General features: G+C 49.5%; 1 protein-coding gene across 9 annotated transcripts in view; it reads right to left on the reverse strand.

The window, feature by feature from the left end:
* Positions 1–1,582: 1,582 nt before the first annotated feature.
* The window catches only part of ARHGEF6 (Rac/Cdc42 guanine nucleotide exchange factor 6), a 48,909-nt gene continuing 28,597 nt past the window's right edge, over positions 1,583–21,894 (reverse strand). For 5 of the 9 annotated variants that reach the window (XM_087749057.1, XM_009465283.2, XM_087749062.1 and 2 more), the window contains 15 exons: positions 21,239–21,334; positions 20,244–20,366; positions 18,797–18,935; positions 16,842–16,901; positions 14,539–14,685; positions 13,555–13,641; positions 12,455–12,533; positions 11,544–11,677; positions 11,122–11,247; positions 8,167–8,187; positions 7,259–7,352; positions 6,194–6,283; positions 5,301–5,400; positions 4,346–4,400; positions 1,583–3,936 (listed from right to left, as the gene is read on the reverse strand). In XM_087749057.1, the coding sequence (XP_087605183.1) occupies positions 3,796–3,936; positions 4,346–4,400; positions 5,301–5,400; positions 6,194–6,283; positions 7,259–7,352; positions 8,167–8,187; positions 11,122–11,247; positions 11,544–11,677; positions 12,455–12,533; positions 13,555–13,641; positions 14,539–14,685; positions 16,842–16,901; positions 18,797–18,935; positions 20,244–20,366; positions 21,239–21,334 (1,492 nt within the window). In that variant the 3' untranslated portion in view covers positions 1,583–3,795. Of the gene's footprint in view, positions 3,937–4,345; positions 4,401–5,300; positions 5,401–6,193; positions 6,284–6,689; positions 7,173–7,258; positions 7,353–8,166; positions 8,188–11,121; positions 11,248–11,543; positions 11,678–12,454; positions 12,534–13,554; positions 13,642–14,538; positions 14,686–16,841; positions 16,902–18,796; positions 18,936–20,243; positions 20,367–21,238; positions 21,335–21,894 lie in introns of those variants that run through there. The other 4 variants (XM_087749058.1, XM_087749059.1, XR_015702698.1 and 1 more) reach the window with 4 other exon arrangements.

Below are 21,894 nucleotides of genomic sequence, written 5' to 3' on the forward strand. Positions count from 1 at the left end.
CAGGACCGGCACAGGGAGGGTCATGGATGAGCAGCAGAAAGAACAAGCAGTGGCACGGTCATCTGCTGGGCAAGGTGGCTGCACAGCTCAAGACACACTGAAATCATTAGGAAAAAAATATGGGTTTTTTTTTAGTTTTGTATAAGAAATGAGATTTTGTTTTGTTCTTTTCCTCAAAAAAAGATTGTGATGCTGTTTTCCAAGTGGGTCTCACCAGCTTGTGCCACTGAGCTCAGTGCTGGAGGACAGCGTGGTTGTGCATGGTGGCTGCTCGGGTGACAAGCCCGTCCTAGCATCTCCGTGCACTACTTTGGGGTCTTTTTTTTTTTTTTTTTTTTCAGCCCTCTCCTCAGTTAGGCACTGTGTGCCTGGGTGCCAGCCTTGCCTCGGCACCCCTCGCTCAGTGCCAGCTCCCCCCAGCCCTTTTCCCTGCTCGGGGCAGGGTCCCCGTCTCTTTCTAGGAGCCACTTCCATCTCTTCTAGGAGGCCAAATCTGCCACATGCATCCCTGCCTGGGGGCAAGGGAGATTTCTCCCCCTTTTGGTTTGGGCTCTTGTGCCATGGAGTGGTCGGCAGGAGCAGCCCCCAGCGAATGGGCGCCTCCAGGGCATCCCCAGCTGCAGCAGTGTTTTGGGCTGTGCGGGTTACGCTGTTGGGTTTTTTTGTGTTTTTTCACATTGATGATCATTTGGAGCCAAATTCTGTTGCTTGGAGGATACAAGTGCTGCCTGCGTTGGATCGTGCGAAGGGGCTGTTGGGGAGCCAAGAGAAGGGGCCAAAGGGGCTCCGTATTCAGTGGCAGCGCAGGATGGAGGGCCTCTGGTGAAGGCCTGGATCTGGCCTCATGGGGGCCCGGCCGTGGAGCTGCTCCCTCCAAAATGAGCCTGGGGGAAGCCTCCTCCTTGCTCTTCTGCCCAGTGCAGGCTCTGGGGCACTCGGGTCCGGATGCAGCTCTGCAATAATTCCCCAAAACACCACTTGTGGTTCTTTTTTGCTTGCTCTTTTTCCCACTCTGACCGACGTGTTTGGAGAGGGAGAGCAGGGTCCGGCCCTCCTGCCCTCGATCCTCCCGCTTCGGCTGCGGGCTGAGAGCATGGCACATCTCTACCAAAGAGTTAAAAATACCAGCATGCAGGAGAGGTCTTGTCCAAGTGGTAGACCAAAGGAAATCCTGTCACCACACCTAATCTCCAGAAAAAAAAACATGCACTAACTAAAAAAAAATCAAAAAATAAAATCTTAAACAGGCAGGAAGTCACTTATCTACAGCAACCCACTGGTGCAGCGGAGAGCAGCTAGTTCTCCATAAAGCATCCTTGTTAGCAGCGTGCAAGCGGGGCTTGAGGGATGGAAATGCATCCCCTTCCCCTGGGACCAGGTGCCCTCCCTGCTGCAGGTCCGGGTGATGGTGGGAGCAACAGCCCAAGTGCCAGCGTCACCATCTATACCAGTATCGCCACTGGCACCCAGTAAATCGGAGGGTGGATGATGCGGCCACAGGCGCATTGAGCAGATCAGGGATGCCCAGAGCAAGCGCTGGCTTTGCTTTTGCGGAAGAAACAAAGGAAGCAGCACCGACAGCTAAGAAGCAATTTTTATACTTCTTTATTTGTTGAAAATGTCAATTAAAAAACTGTCCAAAATAAAAACATGTTAGAAAAGTTGAACTTGCATAAGTAGTTACGGTAAATAAACCTACATGACAAAGATAAACTGGAAGGCAGCTGACACAACATCCATCTAAAGACAGACTCACTGGAACCTATTTACAAAGCACTGTAAACAAAGTAAATATGGAAACATTGCTGTCCATCCGGCATGGCTTCTTTTCCTTTTTATTTTATTTTCTTGTCTTTTTTGGCTTCTAGCTCTTGACAAATGCTTGATCCAAAATGTCCCAGTGTGCCCTCCATCACATGACATCTTACACACATGCATATGTACACAGCACAGGTTTCAACTCAACCGGGGGGCAGCAGGGAAGCATTTCTACCCTCTCCTAGGGGCGTCAATGGCCCTCGGTTTGCTTCCTTGCACTGGCTGCACGTGGCAAGCCCGGTCCCCAGCCTGCCTTTGGGCAGGCAGCTGGGCCAGATGATGCTGGGGTGTCTGGGGCAGCATCCCAGAACAGCGGCGTGAGCTGCTCGGTGTGCAGCAAAGGTCGGTGTCCTGGAAAACATTTAACCAGCACAGCGGGGCTTGACCGCTGACCAAACCGCTCAGCTGCATGCCTGGGTGGGGATGCGGTGAGCTGCCATCCAGCAGGGATGCTCTGGAGATGGCAAATGTAGCCAGAGCAAAAAAAGACCTCTCTTTTGTCCTAGAAACAGCTTAGATTTAAAGAGGGTTTCTTTTTACTTGTGCTGGTTTTGAGTCTAGCTCTCCCCAAGCACCATTTGCTATGTTCTGGCTAAATTTTAGTTGCAAAGAGGGAGTGGTAGTTATTGCCTCTGTTATGTCCTTCATGACCAGCGTAACGGTATGACTGTAATGAGCTGTGGTGTGCCTACGCACCCTAGAACCATGCTGCCCTGTGATACATGTAAGACTTACCATTAACTTTAACAGAAGGTTACTTTTATAATGCTGCTAAGGAAGGAAGGAAAACATCAGTTCTAAACTAGGGTATAACACCAAATAAGATGAAGATAGCCGATACATATGCATGTTGCCTGTGTGCTGTGTTCGAGGAGCTGTGCAGGGATCTGGAAGGGTGTTGCACGTCCTTGCCCTAGGAGTGTTCCAGCTCTTGTCAAAGCATAAATAGCTTTCCTATCCCAGGAGAAAGTTCCTTTTTCCTAGCAGAAAGCCCCTTTGGGGCGATGGGGGAGAAGTGGTCATTGGCTACGTTCCCAGCCTTTGGGAAGGTGTGATGGAGAGCCTAACGTGGGCAGAAGGGAGCAGGGAACCAGCACGTTTGGGGGTTGGTTTTGTTGTCAAGCAGTGTTTACATTTCATACAGAGAAAAGCACATCCTGCGAGGGGAAGCACGGCAAAACTATAAACTCATACGATACCTGGACACTCAATGTGAAAACAAAGCAGGGGGTAGGAGTTACAGGTCATGCATAAGAAAAGGATGGGGGGCAGAACAGCAGGTACCTGTTGTGCTAATCACGAGCTGTTAGGAGGCAGTACTGTGCAACATACCTTCCCATGCGCTCTGACAGGTGCTCCAGATCTGACTTCCCCAAGGAGTTCAAATGTCTTCATGTTAATTGCACGTTTTAATCAGTATCAAGGCCACACGGGAACCACAGTATTGCTGGGCTCTAGTTCGCTACAGTCAACTAACGGGGAAAAAGAAGGTGGATGGGAAAAGCTTCCCCAGTTGTGATTATCTGAAAAGAGGAGCATGGTGTTTTTTGGTTTTTGCTCAATGCCACCTCAATAATGTTTTCATTCAATAAATAGGTACCGGTGCTTTTGAAAAGAATGAAAGCATTAAAAAGTGCTTAAGCTTCCTCTAGGAAACTGCTGCCAAACCCTTTGTGAGCAGCAATCATTAGCAGAGTTTGTATTTGCTCCCAGTAGCAGGTACGATGAGGTATTAGTTGCTGCAGATGAATTGTGAATCATGGACCGCTTGCTTACTGGTTTAGTTGTGATTGATTGTTTCTGGTTTATTTCCTTACTGGATGGAAGAAAAACTATTTTTTTCTCTATGACTTTTTTTTTTGGTAACAAAATTCCCCAAACCAACAAAATAAGGAGCAAGAAGAGGCAAAGGATCCAGTTCCGCTTCCCAAAAAACACCTGAGGTCACACATCACTGCCAGCAGCTTCTCCCCGAATTCAGGCGATCAGGGACGACTTGCGCCCCGTGTCCTCCCTGCCACACTCGTCTGTCTGCTTCAGCAGCCTTCTAACCAGCTTCTCCAAGTCCTTCCTGGATTTAAGCTCTTCCTCCAAACACTGTTTCATCCTTTTGTTCTCCTGCAAGGGGAAAAATAAAGGAATAAAGATGCAGTTAATGCCCATGCTCTTTATGCAATGAGGTCCTGGGGGCTTGGGGCTGGAGGGACGAGGATGTATTTCCTCTGAGTCTACAAGAACTGGTATCCACCAGACCCCTATAAAATGAACAGTCAAGTTGAAAGAGCTTTTAGAGTAGGGGGGAAGTTTCATGTTACAACAAAGACCAACTACTCCATCCCTCCTGCTGGCTCTGGTGCTCAAGGGACTGTGTGGTGAGCTGATTCAGGGAGCTAAACCAGAAGAAAAAACTAATGCTGATTCAGAAAGCTGCAGGAACGCACCAGCATCGGCAAGACTTTTCCTGGGCACTGACCAGTTGAAGACAACGACCCAGCGCAGCCAGCACAAACAAAACCACTCAAATTACCTGCTTCAGTTCTTTGACTTCATCTTTCAGTGCATAAACCGTGTCAACAAGGCTCCTGCAAAAAGAAATGCAAAAAAAAAAAAAAAGAAATAAAAAGGGCTGGAGTGCAGCAAAACAGCAACAGCATGGGAGCTTTTGTGAGCGAGGCGCTGATGGGGAAGGTGCTTCCAGCTTCTGCTTTGCAAGCATTAGGTTGCAGCTATTGCTGCTGCCCATGAGAGGACTCTGGAAACACAGCCCAGGAGCATTTATAGGCCACCAGTCTAAAATTCAGGGCTCTTTTCTCAAGACTGAAGAAAAATACCTTGTTCTGCTATCTTTAAGTTATCAGCAAAGGTCTGTGGCTTTGACTTCCTTGTTTATGCTATTGCAATAAATAACAATGATTTTAAAACTGGAAATGCCTGAGCATCTTTTGTAAAACGGCCTTGATTCCTTGAGGTTATGCTGCAAAAAAACAAGCACAAAAGGAATGCACTGTGTGGGTTAGAAAAGGAGCAGATCAACGCCGTCACCCAGATGCTGAAGCTATGTAACAGGCAGGCAGCACTCACAGGCAGCATTGCCTGGCTGTCAGGCAGGCTCCCGAGGGGTAGCAGCAGCCTAGTATGTCATGGGTTAAGTAAAAAAAAGCCACTTGTTTGGTTCTGTCCTCCCTGACCCCTTTAGCTACATCCGGATAAGCTCTGGGACTCAATAAACTGGCTCCTGGGACCCGGGCCACAGACTCCCAGAGGGCTACAGCCACGTCAGAGCAACTGGGAAGGCAGCTCTGTTCTTAAAAAGGGACAAAATAGCAACTGAAATAGCCCAGTGGTTCTCACCAGGACTAAGGCAGCAGTCGGTGACGCCAGCCCCGCTCCTCTGCAGAGACGCAGAAGGAGAGGGCATTAGTTTTTAATGTCCTTCCAAAAAGCGACAAGGGAATCTGCAAGTGGAGAACAGGCGCGCTTACTTTTCCTCTGTGACGGTCTGGCCGTTGCTTCGTGTTTCCTCTATGATGATTTTCTCTTCCTCAGGAAGAAGGACTTGGGGGATGGAGTCTTTACGGGAGCCTGTGTACAAGAATTACTCATCAGGAAGAAAAAGGGAGACTTTCTCTGATGCCCACGCCACTCTGGAGACAGCAGCCCTCGTTCTCCCTGCTCCTCTGCAAGCCTGGGGACGCGGGGACTTGAGCAGCCACCACCTATCTGCCACGGTTAAATACGGGCTTATACATATGGCTACCCTGGAGCTAAAGCAGCACGTGGAAAGTTTTCAAGAGTGCTCATTGCATCTAAAGCTACATCATGACTTCTAAATGAAATCATTCGATTAGGGTTAAGAGCTCTCAGAAGAAACATGGCCTCCCTTTTTTAAATGTACCATTATTTGATAGTTCAGTGATTTAATTTGACATCTCACCAGCAATGATAAATAGTTATATTTCCAGAGTTGAAGATGTTAGATAGGTTCTTATGAAGCAGCTTGTTCTTAAACACGCAGCTGATTGAGAGATAATATTCATGCTTCCTTTCTAAAGCTATATGCAACCTGAGATTACCATCAGGTTTTCAGTGCTGACAGCCACAGGCACTGACTAGGTTTGCTTAATTCCTAACAAGTGCTGGTGAAATAGCTGTGTCTCATCTGCCCTCCTACCTGCTTCATTCTCTGTGTTTAAAAGAAAAACAATGGCAACTAAACCACTAGGTAGATGAAGCTCCCTTATCTTGAAGATTGAACACCACACAGTTTCCTAGCATGAGTCTTGTTGCTGTATGATGCAACCATCTGTTTTTTTCCCAGAGGGGTTATCAGTGTTGCAGGCAGAGCGAGAACTACATAATTTGGTTGTGTGCCCACCTGAGCTGAGAGCTTGCTGGAAGCCTGCCCCCGTACAGTATGCCTCAATCACCTTCAGGATCTGAGCATCTTCTTCCAGTGCAGCCGTACCTGTAAAATATTGCAGACAACGGCTATCACAAAAAGCAGGGTGCTTTCTCCCAGCCTTTGCTCCCAAGTCCCTTAAGAGAAGGGCGTGTTGTTTCCTTGACTGACACTATCTCTGGGACTTTGCCTAATCCCTTTCTGAGGTCCTTTATATTTTCTGGCCTTTGCAACACCCTGTGGCACTGAGAACCATGATTAAATGGTATGAAAATGAACTTCCAGCTGCTCATCTCGGCAAAACTTGGGGGGTGATGCGTGACTCTGGGTGCAGGGAGCACCGGGAAATGGGCAGGCAGAGCAGCCCTGCTAGGAGGGGTCTGGTACGGCCACATCAGAGCAGGACTTGGAAATGTGAAGTCTTCATTTCCAGCCCTAGCTCAGCGCTGTCTTCTCGAGGGAGACAACTGACCTTCAGGCTGTACACCACAGCAGCTTGCCACCAGGTGACTACGGCCTTTCATCTAAAACCCCTGAGGAGCATCCCAAGTGGACTTCAGGGAGCTGTCAGGACATCCCTCTTTGCGGGTGTTCACCCCTGCAGGGACGGGGTCTTTTTTTGTTCCCTGGTCCCCCACGGAAACTGTTCCATAACCTGCTGGCATGGCCAGGTGAGGGTTTGTCCCAGCTCTCAGATATATTTTGATGAGCGTTGATGTGCAGTTTTACTGCAGCTTTTAACTACTTCGAAGTAGTTCCTTGGCTTTGTAGCCAGAACAAGACCACTCACAACCACATGATCTTGTGCTAGCAATCACACGGAGGGTGGCAGCACGCCTGGCAGTTGTAACTGGGAGGGGATCTGTCGGAGGCTGAGGACCAGTGCGCTTCCAGAAGCCTCCCATGCTCAGCAGCATGTAGGCTTGCTCACGTGAGCATCCTGTCGCATCCTGCACTGTAAGAAGGGCAGTTCTCAAAGTCCTGTGGAGATCACCGAGTACACGGAAACCTCCAAAAAGAAGTGAAAAATACAACACTTACTTTTCCGAATAACAAACTCTTCATCAGATGGTTTTCTCTCAGTTTTCCTTTTTGGAAGAAACTTCTTCATTGTTTTGGGACTTTTGCTGGAATCCTACAGAGAAACAGACTCTTGTGTTTAACCAGAACCAAAGGCAGCTCAAACAGCGGAGCAGCGCAGCTGAATGCAGCTATCCATGTTACGCACAACACATTAGAGAACTACAAAGCAGACAATGACAAAGTTGGGGAAAATGATGCTTTTTGCCTTTCCCATGCACCAGTTGTGTCCCACTGCTCCCTGGAACAGCAGTGGGAATTGCACCTGCAGGTCTGGGACAGGACAAGCTCCTTCAGCTAATTCAACCCTCGGCTAAGATCCTTTAGCCAAAGAATTCAAATACATTCACAGCACTTTTAGTCTGCTTACCAATTCTCTGGTCTTTGTTAGAAAACCCTATAATGTTGTTTATTTCCTTGACTCAATTTGATTTCTAATATAAGACAGTTGGCAAATGACATATTGTTTCCAAATGATTTGTTTGAGAGTATAAATTCCCCCCACACATACACAGAGAACAAACAAATACACACAAAGTTAGTGTCTGCTATGACTCCACAAGTAAGAAACACAAGCTTTTACCTCCTTCACAGAGTTATAAGTCTTGCTGATTTGGAGAGAATTAGTGTATTAGTAGGTTACATGCAATACGGATTTTAAGCAGGAGAAGAGGCATGCCAGGAAGTTTAAGTAAAGTACCATAATACTAAATCCTTCTTGAGAGTTATCTGAAAATATAGTTGCCACTGACTCTCACGAGAACTTACCAATACAGCCAGGCAAAATTAGGGTCATGCAAGCACAAGAAGCGTGAACAAGAACAAGCATTCTTTGCCACGATAAGCCAAAGAGATGTATCTACCCTTACCTTTAAGATATAAGACATCCTCTACAATGAATATGCAAAGAAAGAGAAGATGAGTGTGAGAGATTGATGATTTTATTGACCAAGTCCATTAAATCCACAATTCTAAAACACATTTAAATGTTAGTCTTGCGATTAGTGTGGCACACCCTCCATACTGGTTTTAGAGCACTATCAACATGCAAAGGAGCACAGTCTCATGCGAAACTGAAAAAATTACATGTGAAATGCAGGGTAAGTGGGCATTAATACACTCTAAACACATCAAAATAGAGAACATGCCTCCTCGGTTAGTAGTAGGTCTCTGCAGATGCTGGTTGTCTGAAACAGTGCTTAAAAATGCAGGACCCATTACAGCCAATGCTGCAGCCACCCTGTGTGCCCAGCTCCATCCGAGCCCCGGGGAGCAGCTTGGGGTGCGGCCCCATGCTCAGCACCAGTCCTGCGGTCTTCAACCCAGCCCAGCCAGGATGATGGGCTGCTCTGGCCACCCTGGTGACAATCTCCCAGGACTGCCTCTTCTCAAAGGAGACCTCCTCGGAGGGGACCTGCCATCCTCACTGGAGACCTGACAGCATCAGGCCTCAGCGCAGCAGCATCTCCCTGCTCCGCTGGCAGGACGGGGAGCTCCCTGCACACCCCATGGAGGGCTCCACCCCTGGGATGCTCGGCACAGGGAGCCGCGCGGCTCTCCTGCAGGTCTGGCCGGCCAAGTCCCGAATCCCGATGTTACAAACCCTTCATCTAATGCAAAGCAGGCCACTTAAAAAAAAAACAAAAAGAAGTAGAAGAAATCATCTGTAAATCTTTTTCACTTTGCTAACCTGAATCCGGACACACCGCTTTACCCACAGCACCTGCTCTGTCATTTCAAATGATTACTGGAAACAGAACAGGAAAAATGACCCAATTTCAATGGAAATAACAAGAGTGCTGTGCGCTACGCAAGCAGGTTCTGGGGTTTCCTGAGCGCAGCTAGGTACAAGGAAATGCACAAGACTCTGCCATCCCGTCCTACACTACCATAAGTCAATTAAGTAACACTGGATGTCTGAAATTCTCTAATCTTTTAATCAAACTCCCCCACTCCCTTCCCTGATAATAATCTTTGAAATTTGTATTCCTTCATTATATCTTCATTATAGGAAGGCGACTTGCGCTGAGCTGTTAGCGTAGTTTCTTTTGTGCCCTACTTTATTACAAAAAAAAAAAAAAAATACAGTGAAATAGGAGTTCTGCTTAGCGACTGAGCACCCCAGAGAGAGGGACAAGGCAGATGCAGATGTGCTTGGGCCAACAATTGAACTTATTTCTCGTTTGTCATTGTAGGCTGGTGTCCGTGAGTCCCTTCCCTGAGAGGGGAGCTGCCCCCCAGGCTCAGGCTGGATCAACTGGGTACCAGACTGTGCCTGCACACCTCTGCTCCAGCTCTGGTGGACCCGTTGGCCTTTGGGTTTCTACCAATGTGGCCAGCACAGCCCATTCCTGTGCAAACCACATTTTTGGTCCTTTGACACCTTGCACGCTACCATCCCGCCTGCAGCAGCATCCCGCCCCTCAGGGCTCCCCGCCTGCTTGGCCTCTGTGGCAAAAACCTCTGGCCTGGTTTCGATGCAGAGAGTTTAACTCCTGCTATGCGCAGCAGGGGACAACTGAGAAATTGCAAAGGACCGTGGTGTTAATGATATCACTCAATCTGTGGTTTCGGCCTACCTTATAAACAAATATCAGCCCTGCACTGTCATGCAGAAAAATTTCTCCTCTAATTCAGGCCTCTTCCTATATTTTAATTGACCACACAAGCAAGAAACAATTTATTCTATGTTAGGGATTTGAACCATGCAAAGATTAAGGTTCATTTCCAGTCTGCTGGGTTGGCTTTTGAACAATTTAATTCCTAAACTGAAATGCATTGTCTTACAAATTTTAAGAAATAAATGTGACAAAACTCCACGAGGCTACCCAGAATCTCTACCTGGAGTAGCGGACCCACAGCCCCCCCCGGCTGCCGGGCTCTCCATCCCGGAGTGCTGGGGAGCTGGGGGGGTGCGAGCCCCCTCCTCATCCCCATCCCCGCTGGGAGCCCGGGCAGTGACGCTCCCAGGGCTGCGGTACCAAGAAGGGCAGCTGACTCAGAACCGGAGTGCTCATTCAGTAAGAGGAACGTTACCCGACTTACTGGTGAGTAATCCCAAAAGTTTAATGTGAGGTAGGGAAGGAGAGCACTGCAGTTGCAGCAAGGGGTGAGAATCGGAGCTAGGCTGTATTTTGGGTTTCCCCACGCCGCCTCCTACCTCCCAGGCTTGGGGTTTCTGTGGGGGAAGCGATCCCTCGGGCTGCTGCCTCCCAGCAGAGTACACCCACTTGGGTGGGTGGCGAAGGAGGGTCGAGCCCCACGGCTGCTGCAGGAAGCCCTGCTCCAGCCACCAAAGCACAGTGTGGAAGACACAAGAAATATCAACAGGCCTTTTTGCTCTTCCTCTCGGTGCAGCATTGCTGCTCGATCCTGCAGCACCGGTCTGGGCAAGGCTGAGCTGCTGCTACGGCTCCTCTCGATGCAGCACATCCCGGCAGGGAGCCCAGCTCCCACCCACGGCTTAGACCAAGGCAGGAGGAGGAGGAAGAGGGAAGGCAGCTCCACCACGGCACCAATGGGACACACAAGGCTGCAGGACACCCTGCTGCGTCCCGGTGACATTCAGCAGCCGAGGGTGCTGGCTATAGCAGCCGAGAGCAAACATCAGGAATGGGGCTGAGCCTGCAAACACATGTGCTCGTGCTTCATTTGTAGCACAAAGCCAGCCACGGCAACAAGCAACCATCGCAGGACTGGGGCAGAGTCATTTCTCTCAACATCCCCATTAACCTAAGCCTCAGAGCCCTCGCTATGAGACAAGAACCCCGGACACAAGCACTAGGGATTGCCATGAAACCTCTGCAGGCATGCGGGATGATTACCTCTTTGTAACTCAGCGCTGCTGATGGCCTGAGTGGAGGAGCAGGACGGAGGCAGCTCAAGCTCCAGGGCTTGAGGATTTTGGGGGGTTCCAGAGGCCCGCGGATCTGTCCAGCTGAACTAAATGTCTGAGAAAATAGGAGAGAAGCAAATGAAGACTGCTAGCCACCAAAAAATGCAGAGAAGCAGAAGGGGACGGACAAGTGTTCACTGCAAACTCCTTTGAGACATCTAGGTTGCTACAAAAATAGGGCAGGATACATGTAAAATGGTACAAGCACAACATGGTTACAAGCAAAACTGCACAATGTGTCTTACAGCTGTAGGCATTAACTCAGCATCAAGGTGCCTTGCCGAAACAGAGAGATCGGGCAGCGCTGAGGAACCCTAGGCAGCACAGAGGCTGGGGAGGTGAGATGCTTACCGAATGAGCGCTCCAGGACTGCGTTTTGGATACGGTGTTGCACGTCCCTTTGGTCAGCCTTTGCAAGTGGTCAAGCCATTCGTGCAATTCCTGGCTGGTGCTGCAGGACACGGTGATCCGCTCTGTCATGTTCCCTGCAGCAGAGGGTTAAATAACCATTTTTAGCAAGCGGTAGAGACCCAGGAGGAAACACAGGGTGAGCTCAATTCAGCACAGCAGCAAATGGCTCCTCAGCTTGCAAAGTCCAGTGGCAAAAGGCCAGTGCCAAGATGTGACTGCCCATCGTGCTCCAGGCACCCAGCACCAGCCAGCGTGGGAGCAGCACAGAAAAGCTAAGGGAACTGGCGAGATGAATGTGTGAGGAATTACTTAAGGTTAAAAGTAAGCAAACGCAACATTTCCATGATTAATAGGACCCTGACACCAAATACCACCAGCACAAATAGCTGCACTGCAGCCAAGTCACTGAGCATGACAACCATGTATAGCTACAAGTAATGAGATAAATTGTAGGGGCAAATTGGGAGGAACATGAGGAAAGCTACCTGATGACCAGAGCCATTAATCTGTCAATAAACAAGGTGCTCACAGCTGCATGGGATGGATCCTGGGTGCTGACAGGGCACGCATGGCACAGAGCAGTGCTACTGGGACCACAACCAGCCCTGGCAGGAGATTTGTCCCATACGAAACGCTATGGTCTCCAAAAGCAGACCAGAGACAGAGCTCAAGGGCACTGGGAGGAGGTTGCCTCAACCAGGAGGGAGATGCTCAGGAACTCAGACAGTGCATGGTAAAAAAGCAAAAAGAAGAGCGTGGCACAGTGGGTGGGGGGAGGAGGAGGACCAGCACCTCCAGCAGCAGCTGCTGTTCGGACTGGGAGGGTGTTCCCAGGCAGGGGCCACACTGACCTGCGATTTCAAACATGTGCTCGTTCCCTTCAGCATCTTCCAGCTTTGTCAGCGTCATTCCCGTCAAAGGCAGCTTTCCCTAGGAGAATTGAGGAGGAGTCAGTGTCTGCATCTGCTTTCCAGTGGGTGCTGTTCTGCTGGTTTCTGCTGATTCCTTTCTCTTTGGGAAACGCCATTAAAAACTAATTTGTGAAGGCTTTGGACTGCAGGAAGAGTGTCCTTTAATGTATGGATCTAGATTTCCCTGCACAACTAGGTCAAACCCCCCCCCCCGCCCCCCGAGAAGAGGCTCCCATGACAACTGAGTCATCCCCAGCTCATCTGCCGCCCTTTCCCTTCACTAGGTGCAAACCCTTTTTACAACCGAGTCAGGAGGATGAATGTCCCCTGTTTTTTCTGAAAGCCTTCCCTGTCCCTGTTTTGCATGCTGAACTGCCTCCTCACCTTACTCACACTGGTGGGTAAGATCTAAAAACCCAGCCAAACCCTTCCCAAATCTTTCTGTCTTCCTCATCATCCTTGCGTAGGACAAACAACACAACAGGAGAGCATCCTTTTCCTGGAGGGTATTGATGGCTTCAGGCAACTGGAAAAAAACTAAGCTTCCAACAGCCTGACTGCAGCCATTCAAATGGTAAAACACAAGAAATGCAGTGTTTTGGGGTGCCTCGTGGAGTGGAATTTTTGGGCTCTTTACACTGGGCTTTATAGTAGTGAAGTATTTTCCAGAGATGGCCCAACCCTGAGAGCCGGCTGGCTTGGTCATGTGGGGCAAAACCCTACAGCTCGGTCAGGACACCTTACACACACACACACAAAATTCTCGAGAACAGCATGTAGGACAACATGCTGCAAGCATTTGGTTCTTTTTTTTCTACTTTCACAGCATTCACACTTACCAAATGCTGTTTAACCGGTTGGCACGACAAAGGCACCAAGTGTCCTGGAAGGCATGGTAAAACCAAGCCCTGGTTCCCAGCCTGGGGCATTTGCATCACAACGGAGAGGTTTAAGGAAACAGAGGATTTGAATTTGGTAAGAGCTATCTGATTTCCTTTTTCACATCTAACGCCTTGCAACTTCAAATTAAGCATGCCTACCTGATAGATGAACCCACTCATCCGTGGGCTTGCAGACAGCATCAGCAAAACGTTTGAAAACAACAATAAATATCGCTCTTCTTTCTCCTGCGGGGATAAGAATTTAGGTTAGTCCAGTTTGCAATGCATCACAAGCACTTTCCTCCAGCAAACTGAACCTGTTGCAGCTGGAATCACAGCCTGCGAGAGATCACCCCCACACCAATTATTTTGGCTTTTTTTCTTTATAGCATCTCATTTCTGTACTAGTTTTTCCTGTGTACATTTTTGTCTGCATTCTGCTACTCCTCTTCCAATCATTTCAGAGTGCCTCAGAAGACCAAGACCAATGTCCCCCAGCATTTCACATCCCAAACAGGACTCTGGGACTAGACTCTACAGGGCTTTGTTTCACGGGTCTTCCCTTCCCAGGAAAAAGTTGCTACAGCAAGCAAGCAATTCAGTGATAACAGGCACTTTCCCACGCTAAACATGCAGCATGCGCGGCTTTAACAGCACTGGTGAAGGTCTGTGGCAAGCACTGGTGCGATGCTTTAGGACCAGTAGCACAGGAATCCTTCCAGTTATTTCCAAAGCGCAGTCAGCTCTGGAGTGGGACGTCACAGCAGCCGCTGCGCTGTGCACAGGACGTGGCAAAATGGTTATGCTAATGCACACTTTCAAGTCACTCTCATTTCTCAGAGTAAGTCACAGGGGGAGAAGGAGGGAAATTAATGTGCTATACGACACGGAGATGCTTCTTTTGCTTGAAAAGTGTGTCACCAAAAGCCTGGAGCTAAGCCCCTGGGGTGTGGATGCAGTGCCTGACTCCTAAGATATGCACGTTGCGCAGCTCTCGTCCAGGTAAAATTATTTATCAGCATTATTTGTCAGCACTTCGCTGGCCTGGGGTGAGAGTAGCTGCCGCCTTGCATCACTGATCCTGTAAGCAAGGGGGTATTTGGACACAATATCTTTAGCCAGGAGAAGGACCACCGCACTCACCTCACTTCCCCCACACTGCACCATAACCTGGGACATGTAGACGATGTTTCCCATCGTTTTTATGTCCTCTCCTTCCCAGCGCTGGATGGATTCAGAAAGGATCTGCAGTTCGAGTTGTTTCCTCTTCCTCAGCTCTTGGCATTGCGACTGGGAATCACAGCGGGGAGCTTCGTTAGCCGAAGGGCAGGCACAAACCCAAACCATCCCAACGAAGATGGTTTCACCAGCAATGCTCCCGCAGCCACGTGGGCTCAGGACTGGTCACATCAAGGGATCAGGAAAGCCTGCTTTGGCTCTATTACATAAAGGTTGTTAAAAAAAAATCACACCCTAGCAATTTATGAAGTAATGAATACGCTAAAATGTCAAAGCAATTGCGAACTGCACTGAGCAAACTTTTCTTTCCAAACCAGTCGTACCTCTGAGAGTACAGGGTCACATTTTCCAAACCAAGACAGCCGCAGAGTTAAATGTCTCTAATTTTGCTGCTGCTTAGAGAGATTTTGCCCATTTTGCCCAAACAGCAGAGTTATACTTGCAGCAATGCAAAGCCCCCACGAATCAGATGGGTGGATATTTTCTAACTAAAATTTGCAACCCCAAAAGCAGGACTTGGCACAATATTTCAGCGGTGCAGTAGAGTAGCACAAAAAGAAGCTTTTGAAGGTGCTGTAATTGAAAAGACTGCACCAATGCTCAGCAGCTGGGGACTGGAAGAGCTCCACAGAGCAGCGAGTCCTTCAGCAGCTTTCAGCAAGCAGAGGACAATGCTGACTGAGCAACGACAGCCCTGCAAATCCAAGCAAAACTTGCTTTAACTGACCCCTCTGCCAACAGGGAAAATTGCTGCAAAGCCAAACCTGGGCTCAGTTTTCACCAGCTGTTTGGTTTTTTCCAAACCCCTGTTTCTGACAGAGATCTTCCTCCTTTCCAGCTCAGTTTCATACAAACTCTTTGACTATCCAGATCTTCAAAGAGAGAGGCTGCGCTGGATCTAGTCTGAAAACACACAATTTTGAACCAGACTATGGGGGCTTCCTATGGTCTTACAACTGATGTGTGCTTTGATGGCTCCCTGGGGGTCTGAATCCAAAGTCCCCAGGATGCAAATCCATATAAAATCCACAGCAATCCATCACAGTCTGTGCAGATGCGATGCAGCTCCATGGTCCCTGCCCTGCCGTCGCTCGGGAGCATCCCTGGTCCCACTACAGGACCACATGTACGTCGCAAGGGGCATTTCTGCCCATCGAACCTCAAATCTGCACTGAACCCTTGTAGTCATAATGTCATTATATTACATTGCTCAGTGCCCAAGTACACATTTCAAGTAAAACCATCCATCACTTGTGAGCATTCCTAAAGATTAATGATGCCTTGTAATTTAACTGAATTATTCCCCTATTATCTACTAGAATAAATGGAAAGGGAGCTGAGTTTCTAAGTAAATGTAACATGATCGCCCTTTCCTGTTTTCTATGAACTTTCTCCTCCCCATCTTTTATCTGCACTGCTAAGCACCGAAAACTTGCATCTGCTGTGCTAAGGAAGGAAGTTGGACCACATCTGGAGTGGTTATAGTGAAAGGCATTCAGTGGCTACAAAGCGAGAAAGACTATAGCTTTTTCAATAACCGAAAAAAGCTTTGCTGGGTAAAACCTTTGCGCACGTGGATGGCTTTCCCCCCTCTTTTTCATCTCATTGCTGTAGGACTTTGAGGGGCGTACCTAACACAGCTCACAGAAATAGGTTTGTTATCTTTGACTCATCCCTTCGCTGACGCTTGCTCTGTTCCCCGACGATGGCCACGGCACCCAGTGCCACAAATTACCTGCAATACGGTCAAAGCCTTCTGATGCCTGGGAAGCAAACCTCAACAAAACCAAGAGTTGCTCAACGGGCTCAGAGCGTTTGAGTCAGACACCCGTGTTAACCTTTCACAGCTCATCTGAACGAGCAAGGGGTGGTCTAGTTTCAGGCGGCAAATGATTAGGGCACGGAGGCAAAAGGAAATGAAAGGGACCCCACCGCCACCACTACCCACACGTGGCTTTCTGCAGTGGAGGAGAAAGTCGGAGATCCTCCGATTCTGCTGCTGGGACCATGGAGCTGTGTAACTGCTGAAACTTGCAGCCAGAGGGGCAGCTCTAGGCTTGAAACTTGAAATTAAGATTCTTTATAACCCATCTTTTCCATTCCAAAAGACCTTTTTTTCTAATGAGGAGACAAATGTCAGGCTTGACTCATTCTTTGTGAAATGCAGCTCTGAAACGGAGTGCTCTATTTTAAGAATTGCCACCTACCACAAGGGACTTGAAGGATGTGACGGCTTTCAAAACCTCTTCGTGATCTGCATGCGCCTCCTAGTGAAGGGAGAGAAAAATCCCTCAGCCACCAGCAGCAGCAGCACCCACTGCCCCGGCGCACCCAGGGCTTGCAGAGCTCGCAGGGTGCTGGGGGATGCGGGGCTCAGGCAGCATGGGCTGCAGGAGGGGGCCCAAATCCCCCAGGTACCTTCCTCACCACCCTGTTCAATGTGACATGGTTTAAAGCAGCTATGCAATTCATTGATACCCATTTAATGAGTGTAAAGTGGCCAGAGCAAGAGCAGATATGATTTTACTTCGAACAAACTCGGCTTGCAAAGAAAATCAATCAAAACAGGCAGAGGTACAGGGAAGGAAGCTTCCATTGGCATGCAAGGTATTCCAGCCATTGCCCCATCAAGGGTGTAGTTTCCATGAGCATCAACGGGAGCTTCACCTGCAGGTTTAAGGGAGGTCACGTCTGATCAGAGAGCTCTTGGGCCAGGGAGGGGAAAACGGGATGCTGCCCCTTATCTCTGACTGCAGCTGCCTTCTGGTACTCTCCCAGCACCTCCTCCTGGGCATCTAGGGCCCTACATCATAAGCTCTTCACCATCCAGACCTCACGCCAAGCAAATCCTAAGGTGCCTATGTTGTGATGGAGCTGTCCCTGCGGCTGTCAGAGGCTGCCTGGGATCGCTCACCTCTGAATCCAGGATGAGGGCTGCCCTGAGCATACCTGCCCTGTCTCCAGCTGCGCAGCAGTGCAGGGAATGCTGTGGTATACCTCCACACTGCATACATCTATATTGCATATATCCATACTCTTCCCACGGCATCGCAGCTTAAACCTCAACCCTACTGATTCATGCAACAAAACCCCCACACTCGACTTAGAAACTAAGAGAAATAGCTGACGTGTGTGTCCCCGAATCCACTGCCGACCCCATACAGCATCCTGCAAAGAGCACGCTGCCTCTGTACGGGCACGGTGGCTGCAGCCAAGCTCAGCTCAGTCCCTGCAGCTCAGCTAAGCCAGGTAAAAGCAGAACAGATCAGGTCTGTAGTGTGCCTACAGTGCAGGCTCTTATGCCCTCTCCTCTGCAGAAAACCCCCTGGCTCAAGCACGGAGGTTTTAATCCTCTGGCTGGGATGTGGATTCGAATGATCATGGCTAAGCCTGCTGAGTAATTAACTGGTAATTAATACTGGAAGAGGGAAAAAGCAAATCCAGTTAAAAATAGACTGTTACTTCTGTTTTCTTCACCTCCTTGCATCACTCCTGAGGTTTGCATCCTTGCGGCTGGAGTGCACCAGCGAGCAAGTAGCAAGCTCCAACAGCAGAGATCTTTACAGTCCCCGGGGGGAAAAATGTCCTAAAGCAGATCTGCCACCCGCCGAGGAAGTCTCCGTCCCCCCTCGCTGCTCTCCGTGCTCCCAGGCACTCGCTCCTCCGCCCCCGTGTCTGCGGCCGGCTGCCAGATCGATGTCTGCCTGGTGCAGCTCTGCCTCCACCCAGGAGCACCAGCCTCGGGCGAGGGGTGGGGATGCGCCTGCGACCTGCAGGAGCGAGCAGCCGGGGATAGGAATCTCATAAAATTATAATAAAAACACTGATTTATTACCCGCTGTGCAAATAAATACCAGCTGTAGCCTGACTCTGAACTCTGCTTTTCCTTGTGCTGGAAATGGCCCATCTTTGAGGAAGGGCTGGGGTGAAGAGCAGGCAATGCCTTCCCACAGCATCCGCCTGACTCCACCGCTTTCCCACTTTTAATCTGAAAGGTAGATAATGTCCCACGGAGGGGGAACACCTCCTTGGAGGGGTGGTAAGGGCTTTTAGCAATGTGGTGCTCAAATACGAATGTGCAGAGGTACCTCTTGCATCTCAGGGGGCAGCTCTTGCAGCACCAAGGGGCACAGCCTGCCCAGCAGTCCCACATCCGACCTACCTCCATGTGCCGCTCCAGCTCCTGCAGCAGTGTCACATATTTATCCAGCCTCAGGAAGGGTTTGCTGAGGCTCGTGGTTAAGATGAGAATGCCTGGGTTGGCCGCACCCTGGCTCTCCATGAACTTCTCCAGCTCATCACTATAAATAGAGACAACAAGGAGGGCTCGCCACTGCTGAGGGCTGTGTTTTGCTGCCTCCCACACTCTCCTGACGCCCGGGGCTCTGCTCCGAGCTGCACCTTTTTAAAAGCAGCCCAGCCTCCCCTCCAAGCACCCCCTGCCGCAAACCTGGCAGGGCTGGCAGGGAGCTGCGAGCTTCCAGCCAAGCAACACCCCGCTCCCCGGGGACGCAGGGGAGGATGCTGCTGCGTGGTGGCAGGTGTTGGTGTGCACAGCCTCTGGGGTACATCGGTGCCAGCAGCTGGTCCCCCGGCACAGCGAGGTGGCACAGGGCCAGGCATCTGGTGGACAGCAGGGGCTGCAGAGGCTGATGCTGCGCCGGAGGATGCTGCAGCAACGCGCCGGCAGCCTGCTGGGAGGCGTGACGCTGTTGTGAGCTCATACATTGCTCTGGAAAACATGGCTCGTGCGTGTCAGCACATTTGCCAAAGCTGGTTCTTTGATTGGTTTAAGAAAAGGGGTCAGAGTGAGGAACCACATGAATGAGTCATTTACAGGAGCCAGGCTTTTTGTTAGGCTGAATTAAAGCTGGATTTCAGCAGGTGAGTAAATATATTGTGAGTTCCCATTACAGAATGGGAAGACTTAAGCAGTATGGCCATGGTCCTGGCTTTCCCATCGCTGCAGGGAGGGCAGGTAAACTGCATTAGGGATGACACAGTTGTAGCCTTTTGTCTTGGCATGCTCTTTAGCATGACATTATATAAATTCAAGTGACTACTCAAGTGGGACATGTTGCAGGAAGATGTTATTACTGCAATCTACTGATGACCCTGCAAAGCAACCACTTGGTTGAACAGCAGCTCAATTATTAAATTGGGTAATTCTGGGTGACTTGACGACCACCCTCCTATTGCAGCGATGCGCCCCACACCGTAGTGCCACAGGGGAACATACTCCCATTTGGCAGCGTGTGAGTGCTTCAGCAGTGAGTCTGAAACAGCATCTGGGTCCCTTAGCAAGCAGCAATCACAGGAGATGCTACTGCAAGGGCTGAGGTTACTTCAGTTTTACCCAAGGTAAGAGTCCTGTATGTGCAGACAGGACCTCTGAGACCAGCTCTGAAGTTGAGTTGCATCTGTGCTGGGGCTGAGAGGCTATGTTGAAGAGCCCAAAGCCCCTGCAGTTTTCCCAGCAGCAGGATCCCATGTTATCCCCCTTGCCCTATCGTCAAAATACAGGTCAAAAGCCATGCCGGGCCAAGTAATAATAATAAAAGTAACTTTTTAAAGGAGGGATTTCAGTCTGAATCTCCTCCATCACTCACCTGTGTTGCGTGAGGACGTTGACTGCAGACGGGTGGTTAGCACAGTATGTCAGGTACAGGGACCTGAACTGGGGCATCAGGTTCATGAAACAGCCTCCCACACGCTGCTGGTTCTCAGGGAGCCTACGGATGCCAACACACCAGCCACAAGGTTAAGCCTCTTGATCTGCACCCTGCAGCTACAGTACTCTCAGGTATCTGCCCAGGAACCACCCGCTGCATGAGGACACTCCGAGGTCACCGCATAACAGCAGCACCGAGAAAAATACCCATGCCTGCCACTTGGGAAGGAGGAAGGAGGTCCTCAGATGGGACTGGGTTTCTGGGGTGCAGACAGTGAGTATCATAACTCGTTATCGGCCCAGGACAAGGTGTGACCCAGCCTGTCCTGTCCCACCAGCAGAGCTGCAGCTGAGATGCTGTAGCCTGCTGCGGCTGATGAGGATGTGTTGGAAAGCACTGGGTGCAGTGGAGGGGTGGTCCCACTGACTGGGCTGCCCATGAATACGAGAGAGGAGATGGAGAGAGAAAGGGAAGGCACAGCCTGAATACATTTCCAATATTCAGTCTTTTCTCCATCTCTTTTCAGCTCTTCCAAAGGCAAGGCTGGGCTAAGGCTGAACATGCATGCCAGCCTCCCCACGGGAAATTATTACCTGTAATAATTTGCTGTTTTCTCTCTGGCAATCCCCATCTTCAGGTCTGCCAGATCTCCCACCCTGCATGTGTCTGCATCTTTGGTCTAGTGACACTTTCATGTCAGGTCTACTGACACTCTCATTCAGCAGATGCCTTAACAGTAGAAATGTCAGAGTTTCTTCTACCTTCCCTCCTGCCAAAGCACTACCTGCTGCCTTTCTACAATCCTGTTATTTTCTTCTATATTTAACAAGTCTAAGACAGCAGCCAGGAAGAACATTAATGAATGTATCTTTCTATTATTTTTAGCTGCAGTTTAATAGCTTAACGCCCTCAGCAATACGGCATGAGCTTACTTTGCAACTTCTTCCAAGGCTTGGTTCAGTGTTTGCTGAAATGCAGAGATTTCTTCCACATTTCCCAGTAATGACGCGATGTCCACGGCGCTGAGCCTAGAAGAGTCAAATCGCCGATTAGCATCAAAGAGATGTTGCTCTCAGGAGTACCCCCATGGCACCTGTAAGCACTCCTTCCAAAAAGACCCAGGAATTTGTCTTTCCCCAGATACACCATCAGACATGGGTAAACACAAAATCCATGATCTGTGAGCTACATACCACAGCCTCCCAGAGAAGATGTCTGTTCTCAAAGATTATCTTAACTGGATTTTAAATCACTTAATCACACTAATCTTCTCAGATGTTTAGCTAATAGAAACAGACAGATGGGGATTTCAGCCAGGGTGGGGAGGGAGGTGTGTGCATGGACACAGCGACAGCTTTGTCTTCAGGGATTCATGCTGTGGGTTTCCCTACGGGAGAAGGGTCCTACAGAGCAGCCCCTCAGGTAGGGGTTGCTTTTTTCCTTGAGTGAGGTTGGATTTTTCCTAGCCAAAACTAACGTGCCTCCTTCTGTCATCCTCAGAGCAATCCTCAGCGTCACTCTTGTACCACCCTCATTTAAGCCATTTGCTTAATGCCAAGGCTGAGCGCATGAGAAATTTTCACAGCTG

The sequence above is a fragment of the Nipponia nippon genome, unplaced genomic scaffold (genome assembly GCF_047370975.1).
Source record: "Nipponia nippon isolate SJK-2023a ecotype South Korea unplaced genomic scaffold, ASM4737097v1 scaffold_12, whole genome shotgun sequence".
NCBI lineage: Eukaryota > Metazoa > Chordata > Aves > Pelecaniformes > Threskiornithidae > Nipponia > Nipponia nippon.